This window comes from Branchiostoma lanceolatum, chromosome 12, assembly GCF_035083965.1.
Source record: "Branchiostoma lanceolatum isolate klBraLanc5 chromosome 12, klBraLanc5.hap2, whole genome shotgun sequence".
In the NCBI taxonomy this organism is placed as follows: domain Eukaryota; kingdom Metazoa; phylum Chordata; class Leptocardii; order Amphioxiformes; family Branchiostomatidae; genus Branchiostoma; species Branchiostoma lanceolatum.
The window spans coordinates 12,648,263-12,661,991 of record NC_089733.1 but is presented as its reverse complement, the minus strand read 5'-3'; the positions used below and the strand labels follow the sequence as shown (position 1 = coordinate 12,661,991).

At 43.2% G+C, this 13,729-nt stretch overlaps 1 protein-coding gene across 16 annotated transcripts in view; it reads left to right on the top strand.

The window, feature by feature from the left end:
* The window catches only part of LOC136445956 (histone-lysine N-methyltransferase 2C-like), a 62,751-nt gene that overhangs the window by 15,783 nt on the left and 33,239 nt on the right, over positions 1-13,729 (top strand). For 15 of the 16 annotated variants that reach the window (XM_066444204.1, XM_066444199.1, XM_066444196.1 and 12 more), the window contains 18 exons: positions 943-1,056; positions 1,375-1,494; positions 1,997-2,122; positions 2,543-2,647; positions 3,138-3,319; positions 3,876-4,040; positions 4,996-5,195; positions 5,652-5,882; positions 6,330-6,479; positions 6,940-7,077; positions 7,241-7,431; positions 7,796-8,054; positions 8,277-8,408; positions 9,321-9,482; positions 10,958-11,071; positions 11,269-11,443; positions 11,979-12,208; positions 12,649-13,389. In XM_066444204.1, coding sequence (XP_066300301.1) covers positions 943-1,056; positions 1,375-1,494; positions 1,997-2,122; positions 2,543-2,647; positions 3,138-3,319; positions 3,876-4,040; positions 4,996-5,195; positions 5,652-5,882; positions 6,330-6,479; positions 6,940-7,077; positions 7,241-7,431; positions 7,796-8,054; positions 8,277-8,408; positions 9,321-9,482; positions 10,958-11,071; positions 11,269-11,443; positions 11,979-12,208; positions 12,649-13,389 — 3,535 coding nt within the window. The remainder of the gene's footprint in view (positions 1-942; positions 1,057-1,374; positions 1,495-1,996; positions 2,123-2,542; positions 2,648-3,137; positions 3,320-3,875; positions 4,041-4,995; positions 5,196-5,651; positions 5,883-6,329; positions 6,480-6,939; positions 7,078-7,240; positions 7,432-7,795; positions 8,055-8,276; positions 8,409-9,320; positions 9,483-10,957; positions 11,072-11,268; positions 11,444-11,978; positions 12,209-12,648; positions 13,390-13,729) is intronic. The other variant, XM_066444210.1, reaches the window with a different exon arrangement.

Below are 13,729 nucleotides of genomic sequence, written 5' to 3'. Positions count from 1 at the left end.
CATCATGACAGGTGGTTCGTATGTGGTTATGATAAGCTACGGTCATCACCAGGCATTGCTTTTTATCTTTTCAGAGGTTGGTGCTAAGGCCATCTTTCCACTAGATGGCTGTGAATCACTTAGCAACAGTACAGCGACGAAAGTTGGATTTTTGTAACCCTTGATTTCATAATTGGAATATGATGCAAGATGTAAAAAGATGATTTAAAAGACAAGAAAACTCAACGTAAAAAGATTTGCTCTTTATGAAATTTGTTCAGCGATCTGTCAAAATTTTGGTCACTTAGCAGTCGCAGCACTGTTGCAGTTTCTAGTGGAAAGGGGTGTTACAAATATTTGGGTGTCAAATATTTTTTTCTTTTGGGTGGTTCCTTTTTGTTCCTGCAATTTTAAGAAAACGTTTTTGTTACCTCTTTTTGTTTATGTTTGGTGTTGCACATACAAGGTTTATTCAGGTCTTGGCACGAAGAGTGGTGCATGCGTGGTGAAGTCTGGGAGACAGGCTCTTCTCTCTTCCTCTGGTGTTACCCAATCAGACAAATATACTCAAAACCCTTGCCATGGCTCGCTCAGGGCCAGGCACAACAGGTGATGCATGCGTGGTGAAGTCTGGGAGCTGGGCTACTCTCTCTACCTCTGGTGGTAATCGGTCACTACCCAGTCAGACAAACGTACTCAAAACCCTTCCGTCAATGTTTAACCTCCTCCCAGGCTTCACAGCGAGGCCCTCTGTATCAGCCGCACTTCTGGCATCCACCGGGGACGCCGTTTTTCACGGAGCATCCATGTCACCCTCCACCTCCGTACCATTATACACCAAGGATGTATAGACAAGCGTGTATGATGCGAGCATACGCTCACCCAGGTAGTATGCCCATGGATAGTCAGGCTGGGGCAGGTCTGACGTCCGCGTCTCCTTATTTGTCTGCCCTCTTGATACAGTCGTCGGGCGCGTCCACCTCGGCGGGAACCAGGGGCGGGATGGCGCCACTTCCCATCCAGCACGGCAGCGGGAAGCCCTTCGGGAAGCGGAAACTGGGTCCAGGCAGACCGAGGGTAGGTCTAGTTCTTTTGAAAAAGAATTGTTCGTTTGTTCGTTCGTTTGTTTGAGCCTTTGTTTATTCCTAAAAAATACAAATCTGGGACGAGAACCACGAAAATAGATTGGTGTGGTCTTACCTTTTGTCCGCACAAAATTTTTTTTTTTTTAACTGTCACAAAATTATAAGGCAGATGACAATGAATATTCCATGTGCAAATTATTGTAGAATTGGCCAGCTATTACTTTTAAGAATTCACTTTAATTAGAGGGTGATTGTGTGATATTTTCAGAATATTTTGAGATAGTAACTTCTCCTATTTTCCAATATTTAGCAGGGCCGTGGTGCAGGTGCACCCCCTGGCAGAAAGAGGCAGAAGCACACTGGCCCACCTGGCAAGAGGGGACCCAAACCGAAATTCAAACAAGGAACTGTAGCGCTGCCTGGCACTGTGGTGGGTTGAACTGTTTTTGATTTACTTTGTCATCTTATGCTGCATTGACTTTGTAAAACTGTTTTAACCTTCTCCCTGCTGCCTATCCTCATAACCAATACAAATTTTATGGCAAATGGCTTCCTTAGCATGCCGCAGGTTAAATTTATTTTGGCATCTTATGCTACATTGAGTTCATACATATATGATAGATCCTATCAGCTGTTGACTGTACTAAATAATTTGCAACAGGACATATGTATGAAATAAGGCCATCAGATTCTCTTTCTTTTGTCATAAAAAGAGTAATTTATTGATTTGTATTCAGTTGCATTTTCTTCTCATGTTTGGATGCTTTGGATACTTAAATATTTAACCTCTCATACATGTCTAGTATGCAATTTCGGATCCATTTTCTACTTTTACTTTGTTCAGATACATGTATGTACATCTCTTGTTCCTAATATGTTATCAAGCATGTGAAAAAGCAGTATAATGAACTTGTCCTGTGAACTCTGTGCAGGGAGGATCTGGTACTGAGCCGTCCCCAGAGAAGCCCAGCAAGAGTAGTAAGAATGATGATGAGGACGAGGGCATGCACACCACTGTGGTGCTGTTCTCTACTGACGACAAGTTCACACTGATGCAGGTCAGTATAGCTCTAAGCCTTCTTGACTCAGTCACGCTTCTGACAGCCCTTCTACTGTTCCGGCCACTACTTTTGTGTGAGACAATCTCTCACTGTTAGGGGCTGATTGGACCCACTGCAGCGAGAGGCTGTGGTTATACACCTGTAAGTTATAAAAGAACATCCTAGTCTTGTTGATCTATATGTGATTTATTCATTTATGTATGTGCGAACAATTGACCATGTCAGGCTTGGAACTGTTACCATGGTATTGCATGCTGTGATTACTGTTTTCCATGGTGACAGAGGATCCTGACCTGTCAGAAAATTCCAAATAAACTGCCTCAGAGACTAGAATCAAAAACTTTAACAGAATGTTCCTGACTATCCCCAAGTTTTGAATGGAATTAATTGTAAGTCTGTTTTGTTGTTTTTTCCCAGGACATGTGTGTGAGCTGCGGTAGCTTTGGGCAGGGCGCAGAGGGAAGACTCCTGTCCTGTTCACAGTGTGGCCAGTGTTACCATCCCTACTGTGTCAACATCAAGGTAAGGCAACAAACCCTTCCCTTAGCCTGATAAGATTGTGCTCCTAGTGGCCCTGATGGGATAAATAGGTCAATTTTGAAAATGTAGTCCAACACTTAGACTGAATTGCAGCAGTTTGTGTCACATTGACTAGATTTTCCTCACTTCATGTAAGATTCTGTATCTCAACCCATTGTCAGCCCTTGTTTTCATCTCACATATCACATATGCATAAACATTCCTAATAAGGTATTGTTTTGAAGGACAATACAGTAGCTTTCCAGTGTTATAAAACACAATGAAAAAATTAATATAGTGTCAGTGGAGATATGACTACTAACTAAAGCACTTGTTGATAGGTTTGTATGTATCAAATCAGTACTTATGTGTTTATTTCATGTTTATTTCCAGATCATATAGAGATAGATAGATATCCTTAACTTTTGTTGCAATGCTTTTGCTGTTTTATGTTTTATTATTTTTACATGTCTACTTGTATGTTCATTTCCAGATCACTAAGGTGGTGTTGTCCAAGGGTTGGCGTTGCCTGGACTGTACGGTGTGCGAGGGTTGTGGGAAGGCGAGCGACGAGGGACGCTTGCTTCTCTGTGACGACTGCGACGTCAGTTATCACATCTACTGCCTGGACCCACCTCTCACCAAGGTCCCCAAGGGAGGATGGAGATGTAAATGGTGAGTAGATGTTGAAATGTTTGCGGTGGCTTTAGTTTTAACAGTTTTAGCAATGGCCTCTCTACTGCGAGTTACATGTGGTATACTGGGAATTTCAATGTATTGCTACTGTACCACAGAATTGTTTCATTTGCGAACCTAAACCTAAACCTTTGTCCCCCTACTGCAAAATTATGTCCTCACTAAAAACAAGTGAATTTACTATGTACAATGATATGAAAGCTGTGGGTACTAAATATTGCCATGGAAAGACATATAAAGGTGGCAAGGTGAAACCTAAATGGGTTGTAGACTTAAAGTCTAAAGGTTCGGGGTTTGAATCCCCTTTACCGGTAATGCGAAGAAAAAGAGTCTTATTCATTGACAGATAAGAAGCACAATAGACAGACTCTGGTTGTCCCTTACAGTTAGCAGTTCAACCAATGACAGTATGTGGTTGTCCATCACAATTAGCAGTTCAAGCAATGAGAGAATGGAGTATTTTATGTCTTAATTTTGCATTTCTAGGTTGTAGAGCTATGGGTTCAGTTCATTGATTTCCTTGCCTTTTTTCCAGGTGTGTATGTTGTACCCAGTGCGGTGCCACCTCCCCTGGGTACAACTGTAAGTGGGAGAATAACTACACCCAGTGTGGACCCTGTGCCAGTATGGTCACCTGTCCGCTCTGTCAGCTGAACTACCATGACGAGGAGCTCATCATCCAGTGCTCACAATGCGAAAGGTGAGGATAGTCGTCTATTTCATTTTATCTACATGTAATTCCAGGGCTCGAAATTCTTTTTGGAAATAGGTGCACTGGTGCACCCAACCAAAAAAATTAGGTGCACAGAAAAGAATTTGGGTGCACCACATAAAATAAAGTTGAATGTCAGCAAAAGATAAGTTTGACGCTACTACCTCTCTTAACCTTCAATCTGTAATTCTATACTGATTTCAAATTTCAACCAAGCAATATATATATATCAAATAAAGTACAACAAAAGGTTATATTGCTTTTTCTGATTCTAACATTTCAGAAATATTCTGTATGCTAGTGTACAAGACAGTCAAAAATTGGGTGCACACAGGTGCACATGCACCCACTATTTCGAGCCCTGAATTCTATTTTTTTTTGCCAGGGTGGCTCTCTCAGTGACTGGGCATTGCTTTTCAGAGAGGCATTGAGTAAATGTATATCAACCATATAACAATGTACATAAAGACAAAAACATAATTATTTGTACATAAAGCATTATCCATAATCTTAGTCTTTATCCATGCCTGATCATAAAGTTTGGAGGCCACTGATGTATCTCAACTTTTCTCTGATGTTCTAGAAGATTTGTTAGGATCTTTTGATATTCAAAAACCTTCTCCTTCCCCCACAGTGGGAAAGTCACTGGATTAACACTATAAATTTTGCTGCAGGGCTGTCTCCAGGACATATGCTTCCGTCCCGAGACGGAAATTTGCTTGTTGGGACAAACAAAAAGGTCATCCCATCTGTCAAAAAAAATATACATGTACACTGTCTTCATGTATTTTTGTGAGTTGAAAATGACATATTTGACACCGAAAATTGAACAGTGGCTCCCAAACATAGGGTCGTACAGAAAGAAATTTAAAGCTGGAGAAAGCAGTGCTTCACTGTAATCTGTTTTCATTACATGAATTGACTCAAACGTGGTTTTCCATAGGTGGTTACACTCGGAATGCGACGGGATGCACTCGGAAGATGAAGCCGAGAAAGCGGCCGACGGCGGGTACCACTGCGTCATGTGTCGCCCTCGCACCCAACCCTCTCCCGCCCACCCACCTCCTACCTCAGTCCACAGTGGCACGGCAGACTCCAAGGGACCAGCAGCCCACCCGTTCAGACTGGCCATCACAGAACCAGGTAAGCTACCTTCATGTATCACACATAAGCAAACATAATACTTAAGTGTCCTGCTGTAGACAAGTTTAGACTTTTGCAGACTAGAGAAACTGCTTATGTCACAAGGCAATTGAATCTTTTCAAACACAATCTTAAAATGTCCTGCAAATCAGACTGATAGGCTCTTTTTTTTAACAATTATAAGGCCACACCAATTTAATTTCTAGGTTCCCAGATTTGAAAGGAAAATGCAAGGCAAGGATATCGTTGTGAAAACAGACTCACTCTGAGGAAAATGTCTATACCTTGGTACACATAGTTTTGGAGAGAACTGAGTCAGCTGCCAATTTTCCTCTCTTCCCTGTTTCCATGATGTCCCCTTGCGAAGATTTTACATACTACTGAGAACTAAGAAAAGATCTAAAATGGCAATTTCATCACCAATATGATAAAAAATTCATGGAATTGTTGTTCCAGAAGCAAAGCCAAGGCCGCCACAGGAGTTTTCGGTGGAGGGGGTGCTGCTGACGGAGACGGGGTTGAGACAGATCGAGAGTCTCTCCATCACGCCGCCTCCAAAGCAGAAGCGGGTGCGAAGGCGACCACGGCTCGCGGCGGCGGCCAGCCTGTCCCTGCTCCACTCCCTGGCTGACCCCAAGTCAGAGGTGTCCCAGGCTCTGGAACATGGGGAAACTGGGGAGGGCAAAGGTAAATCTCTTTTTTTTTCAGCTCGTATTCCTAAAGCCAGTGTCACACAACGTGTCTGCGGGCTCAAAAAGAATTGTTGGCCTGGAATGAAGCTGGTATAATCTCTGGTATCCGCATCATTTCAAGGACTGTCTGGTTTAATTGCTAGGTCAACAAAATTTAAAACCACATGCAATGAATTCGAATGTATTTTCGCCTGAAAATCTACAGTTACATTGGATCAGATCGGTGACCCTATCTTGCAATTTCGATATTTGGTGACCTTCTGACAATTAACAAATTTGGCTTAACATACTTGACAGAGTGATGCTGGCTTTGAAATAAAACCAAAAAAAAACTAATGTTAACTACTGGAATGATGTTAGTCTTTAAAATCTGCATATTGTTTTGATGCAGCTCCACTGGAACAGCCTAAATGTATTGTTTTGTCCATTTTTCGTTTGACAGATGCAAATGACCCAGATTTTGACCCTGGTCCTGAGCACCATCGCGATGAACCAGCGGATGACTCCATGGAGATGTCCACGGCAGACCCTACCAAACCTGGGGAGGGGGGAGCCAAGCAGAAGAGGAAGTACAGGAGAGGTCTCAGACCAGGTACAACACGTAGCTACCACCTCATTCTTGATTTCTTAAGATTTTTTCTGTAAAGACAGTTTCCCTTGTTTCTAATATCCTTGGATTCATCCTATCCTAGCTCCAGGTCGCTCCTCTGATCACTTCTCCACAGAATAGTCTAGGACCTATCCCCATTGAAATTTCAGGACTTGAATATTTCTTCAAAGCTGTAAAACAGGGTTTGAATTTCTGAACGCTTGTTGGAACCAGTTACCATGCCATTACGACGACCGTGTGACTCAGAGCCAATCAGAGCTCTTTCCTATATTTCATGGGAACATTCAAATGCATTTGTGTCCCCATTAACTGGTGACAGACTAACAGTTGGAAGGCTGAATAAGACCTAGAATATGATGGATGCCAGGCTTGTTTCTAGTGCACATACGTCTTCAAAAAGATTGTTGAAAAATGGATATCTGAGAATATCTTTGTTTTGCAGGGATTGGTGGTTTCTTTGCCAGACACAGAACTAGGCCCAGCTTCATGGGCAGGGGCAGAGGGGCTGTGCCTAAGACAGGCATGGCACCTGGTCTCCAGGCAACGGTTGCTAGGGCCCCGCCCGCTTCCTTGGGAGAAGGTAATATTGATTTTATACATGTCATCATATGTTCAGTATATTTACTCTTGGAGTCAGCTGATGTTATAATTGGGACCTTTTTTGTCTTAGTATGTGATTCAGTAGTGATTGCCTGTGTTACATGTCTCAGTTTCTAAAAAATGATATTGTTTCATCCTATCAGCTGGAAACTTTGTTGATGCTCCTGAGGAAGAGCAGCTGTTGGAGGCAGCTGGCCCGGCTGTGGCTGCAGCTGTAGCTGCTATGTCAGCTGTACCAGCCCCAGAAGCACCCCTGACAGGAAAGGTAGTCAGGCCCAAACGGAAGAGAAAGAGAAAACCTGGGCTGAAGGAGTCTTATCCAGAGTATCTACAGGTGGGTAAAAATTCAAGGGTTATATCTACCTCCTAAAAATCAAGATCATTTCCAGAACACTGTTAATGTTATAAAAACCTGAAGATCTGCTGTAGTGCCATAGAAAGCTGCCAGGAAGCCAACAATTGCACCTGTTTTTTCCCCCCAACATCTACCCACCTACCAAATATCATAAAGATCCATCCACAACTTCTCAAGTTATAATTTCCACAAACACACATACAGCACCGAAAACATAACCTTTGATTGCCGAAGATAGTACAAACTCAGGGTTTGTTTTTTACATCAACATGTAACTTTATCCTCAAAAATATCAAATGCTATAGAAACACGTCTCTAAACGGAATCTACCATTAATCCACAGGAGGCGTTCTTCGGGAAGAGTTTGTTGGACACCAGCCGAACTAAAGATGGACAAGTAATCCTGGACACTCCCTCGGACGAGGAGAGAGTTGGTACATCCCAGGGACCCATGATGCACCAGCCTGTGCACCCCGCTGGTGGGGAAGGGTTCCCCCTATCTGCTCCTGGTGGAATGACAGGGCAGCAGCAGCCACATGCAGGGCAGCAACATACACAGTTCCTGGCAAACCAACCCCCTCATACTGACCATCCTCACCATGGTAAGGACTTCAGCTCCTCCGTTCTAGGGCCAACATGTCCCAGGGAAATTTTACCACAGCCCCCCTCAGGCTTGAGTGGCTGTGGTAAAATTTATCTTAGGGGCATGCTGACAACAGTCTGGCTTTCAGGCTGGCAAATGTATGCTTTGAAGATGTTTTAAAAATAGTATTTTAGAAATGTGAAAGCTAAGGTGTGTGACCAAGTTGTTCCTCCCACTCCAGGAGAGATGGGAGAGCCCGGGGAGATAGAGATGACAGAGGATGACCCCCTGGGTCTGCTCCCTCATGAGTTGCCACACGATGACGAGATTATGAGTGTTCTGATGGGAGAGGACCTTGGCAAGGCCACAGAAGGTGAAATTTGCTATTCCAGCAATCTTGTGTACATGTTGTCGCATCTATTTCTTTCACTTTAAGTAGAGAGTAACTTGAGTAACTGTCTTTTGGCGTCCTATAAGTAGTGTTTTAAGGACTTCATCAAAGTGTTATCAATAACATAGTTTTGATTGAAAAAGATAAAACTTGAGGCAATGATAGTCAAGTTAGTGTTCATGTACTGTGGAACTTGCTGTGAGTAATGTTAAATGATCTTTAGAAGGTTCAGTTGTATCTTTGAATGAAGAAAATCTTGTTTTTGCTAACCCCCATATTGCCAAAACATTGGCTCTTGTGCTAAAGCAAGAAGTTTGTTACCAAAGCAGAAAATGTAGCATTATAGTTGAGTTTTTAAAATGTAATATGCCATTTGTTTACAAAACAAAGGAAAAGAACTTCAAAATGGCAGATTCTAAATGTAACACCCCCTAGTTTACTGTTTTGAACGAATTGAAGTTTGATGAAGAGCCTTCTAGGCCTTAAGGCGACACATGTGGGGCTTTATTAGAATTTGAGCACTCAGATTTTTAAAGGACAAGAAGTAGATTGTCCTGTGGTCTCTTTAGAGTGTTCAATAATGTTTTTCTATGAAAGCTCTTAGTCTTACATTTTGAGTTGCTGTGATTGTTTTCCTTAATGCTTGTTCTTGTAATTCTTATGCTGCTTGTGAGAGGTAGCAAAGCACCCAAGTTGCATTTATTGTGCCAAAATATATCATTCACTATATTTAGTTTGTCTCAAGAACACAGCTACTGCTTGGCCATAGAAACTTTCTTGCAGTGCTGTTTTAGTTTCAAGAATGCGGTGGCATCTTCTTCCGTACATAGCTGTGGTGGTAGCCTCTCCTCTCCCTCTAAGCTTTCTGCACGAATTCTCTCCCCCCCTCTCTAGGTCTGGATCTCGACTCTGTAGCGGTCGAGCACGCGGAAAACTCGCAGGGTTCGCAGAATGGTGACGGGGAAAGCCAGTCCGATCCCAGCAAGGAAAATAACCTAGACCCGCAATTTGAAAATATCCTCAGCCCCGCAGCGCTAGATAAAATGGTTACGGAAGGTAGGGGTGCTCCCCTTGAACTAACCCACTCACCCTTGACATGGAAGTTGTTGGTCAACTACATTATGAACAAGTCTAGGCTTTCTATAATCAACACTGGTAGAAATTGCCACTTACCGAAAGTTTTGGCTGAGCGAAGTCACGGAATTGACCTGGCTACTGCTTCTTCCGGGACGCGATGTCGGAAACAATGTGACTGCAGCAACGGGTCGTAAGTGGAGTGAAGGAAGCAGTTAGCAATCGAGCCAACCGTCCTACTTTGAACAGAGACGGGGTCGACACAGGTTATCGGGCACTTACGACCTGTTGCTGTATGCAGTCACATGTTTGTGATGTCGCGCTCTCAGCAGTTGAGGGGTCAATTCCTTGAGCCTTGAAAATTTGGATAAGTCCCATTGCCTCCCAGTGTTGGTTGTAGAAAGTTTAGACTTGTTCATAACCTCACCCTTGTCTGTGTTGTCTGCACTTGCTCACCTTTGTTTTCTTTCACCAGTTTGGGGCAGTTTTGCATGGCCCTTTGCCTAACCACTGAGTGTCAGCCGTTCAGAATAAGTTGCCATTATTTTTTGAGTGTTTCCTTATCATTCTCTCAAAGGGGGGAAAATTACTAAGTAACTTGTTTTTTAATGCCACAGAGTTAAACTAAAGGCCACAAGTTCCTTACCGAAATAAGTATTCACGGGTCTTGACAACCTATCTTTTGACATGAAGTGTTCTTTTCTTCTATCACTATGTCCCGGTTAAGCACTTAGCCTGTGTGTGAATTTGGAAAAAAAACTTGTAAATTGCAATAGTATAGCTGCTAGATACTAGCTGGAGGAAAAAAGGCCCTGAATGGGTACTGAAATATCGATTATGTTGAGGTTAGTCTCTTAACCTCATCTGCTTTCTTAGGGACACATGGGTAATTCAGTTGCCTTGCAAATTGTTTACCTTGTTGGATTTTGTCCTTTTATTTTGACCCTACATATTACCGTATTGTAGAAACCCTTTATGTAAACCATAGTTCTGTGTAAAGCAGGGAGCTGAGAAAAACCTGTACACCCTTTTCTAAATACAGTTATGTTGTAAGAGATATGTATATTTCAACCTTCAAGTCAGCCTGTAGAAATTGATACACTCAGAAAATTCAGCACTTGAAGGGTTCTGTGACCTGTAGTTTTAGCCCTAGCCACATTAAGCAGCCTAAAGGGGTATAAGTCGTTTTTGGGTTGGATAACCAGTCTACACAATGGTGGGTCAAAATAAAGAATTACTTTTTCGTCTGCAAACTTTAGCTTAGAGTAAAAAAATGTCAATACGCACCTCATACGGACTTAATATACACACAAGTGTGACAATCCCCTAAGTGATTTTAAAGTTTGAAATGTGTTTTTAAAGTTTGAAAGGTGTTTTTGAAGTTTGAAAAGTTGTCCCTTCAGTATTATTCCATTGTTAGAAAGTAGATGATGTTATATCTTCCATGTGTGCTGCAGGTTTGGCTGAGATGGACAGTAAGGATGTGGAAGACTTGTTCTCTGAAGTGCTGAGTCCAGACAGTAGAGAACAACAGGGCACACCCACACAAGGACTGCCTGGAACTCCCACAAGTAAGCTGTCTGCTAAGGGTTTGGCTAAAAAATAGTTCCAGTATGGTATAGTGGCTTTGTGGTTAGGGTTGTTGACTTAGAATTTTAAAGTTCTGGGTGTGAATACCTTGCAAGCGCCCGTATTGTGCCCTTTGAAATGGCACTTTATACCTATTTCATAATTTTTAGTGTTGAAAAATTTACTCCTTTTTTTTCAGCGTCGAGTCAGGAGCCAACGTTTCCCATGGGCCACCCCATGGCGCCACCCATGTCTCAGCAGCACCCAGGTTTCCATGACAACATGCCACGCCCTCCTCCTCCTTCCAACCTACCAATCGGTGGTCCTCCATTTCCTCTGCCTTCGCAGCCTGGCTTTCCACAGGAGTTCGCCAGGTGGGGCTAATACATCTTCTTCCAAACACTTTTAATTAGCAGTGCTTGTTTGTCATGATAGGCAAAGCTTATTTTTCAAACAAAATAGTGATCTTCATAGTAGCAATCCTTGTACTGTAATTTTAAATGTCTTCTTGCATCTGTGCATGAGTGCAGGAAAAGTAAAACCCTGAAACTGCATAACTTTAGTTAAAAAAACTTGGTGTAATAACCTGTTTAAAAGACAAAGGGGATCTCAAATTTGAGCATACTGTTACAGATTGAAGTACTTTCGATTTCATGTGTCAAGACCACAAACATAGATGACTAAGTAATATACATAATGCAAGCCAGTGTCAGTTTAACTTGGTACTGCTTAGTTATAGATTGGTTTGTAGCCAAGATGATGTACTGAAATGATGTCATGTGAAGCTAACAGTAAAACCAACCTCCGTTTGTGTATTTATTATTGTAACTGTGACCCAGACTGGTTTGGCCAAGTTGGCTTCTGCAGTTATCCTGGCTCAAAATCAAACCTCCATTTGTGTATTTGCAGAGGAGAGCTTGGTTCCCCATTCAGCCCCACGTTCGAACCCCCCAGCCCCTGGCCTGCTGGAGGGGGCCCCCCACCGGATGGGGAGCAGGGGTCGACGGCCGAGGGCATGACCAGGAACCAGTTCAACGTGATAAAGTGGGAGAAGGAGGAGCAGCTGGGGGATGATGCCACCATCTCTGCTGTGTTGTACGCCAACATGCAGCATCCCGAGCTCAAGGAACAGTACCCAGGTATGTACTGGCACATCAGTCCAGTTGCTGAAGTTTACGTACTCAGGCTAGCAAATCTATACTCCCACATTCAACGTGTTAACACGTCTAATCTTCACACAAAGGGCAAAAAAATGAGGGTGGTAAATTTAAGTTTTGATTGTAGAAAGAGGTACCGGTGTATTTATTGTCGTGTCTTAGTTTGTTTAAGCCTTATAGTAAATGCACAGGACAGTTGATATAATACAGTAACTGTTGTAAAAGGCACTCATTACTTCTATTTGCTTGTCTGTGTGTTTTTTCGATTCCCATTATACACAATGCAGCATTGCCATATATCCAAAATGCTGCTATTTTGTCTGTTGGACAAAATGGTTGCAAAGCACTTTGGTAAGGGGGTTAAGTCTGTTTTATCTGATTACCTACGATAATTTTATATTGATTTTATTATTTCCCTACAGATTGGCCCACCAGAGCCAAAGCCATTGCCAAGCTGTGGAGGAAGGTTACTCCCGAGGAGAAGCAGCCCTTCCTCCAGCGAGCTAAAGACAACCGTGCGAAGATGAAGAGCCTCTCCAACAAGGGTCTCCAACACCTGAGCAACAACAGCAACAGCAACACTCCCCCCTCCACCCCAACTCCCGCCCCCCACACGCCGCCGATCATGCCCCCACCCTCACCGCTCACACGTCAACCCAGCGACCCCAGCCTCGGGATGAACCAGGGACCGAACCTTGGCCTCGTATCCAGCCCAGGTCACCCGGGAATCGTCTCCAACCAAAGCCGACCTACGATGGGCTCCAGCCCCAACCATCCGGCCATGGCATCCAGCCCTAGCCACCCTGGACTGGTATCTAGTCCCAACCACCCTGGTATGGTATCCAGTCCCAACCATCCGGTAGTCTACCCCAGCCCTAACCAAATAGCCATGGGGTCCAGCCCAAACCACCCAGCTATGGTTAACAGTCCCAACCACCCAGCTATGGTGAACAGCCCCAGCCACCCAGCTATGGTCAACAGTCCCAACCACCCAGCTATGGTCAACAGTCCCAACCACCCAGCTATGGTCAACAGTCCTAACCACCCTGCTATGGTCAACAGTCCCAACCACCCTGCCATGGGGAGTAGTCCCAACCATCCGGCCATGGGGTCCAGCCCAAACCACCCTGGAATAGGTGGGAACCAGAACATACCACTCCCGGGTAGGTTGAAGTCGGTTGTCTCCGATTGCCTCAATCCATAATGTGTCAATTATGTTAATTTGTACCTCTGTCCTCTTGCTATTTGTATAATTTATACTGTACCTTTGTCTTATAAGCCCACATGGGTTGGGCATATAAAGCACAAGACATGTGAATAAAGCTTCATTTATTCATTCATTCATTGAAATTTCATTCATTCATTGAAATTTCATTCATTCACTGACATTTCATTCATTCACTGACATTTCATTCATTCATTGACATTTCATTCATTCATTGAAATTTTATTCATTCTTTTTTTATTTCTTCAATTTAACACAAAACGAGGCTCATTAAGAGC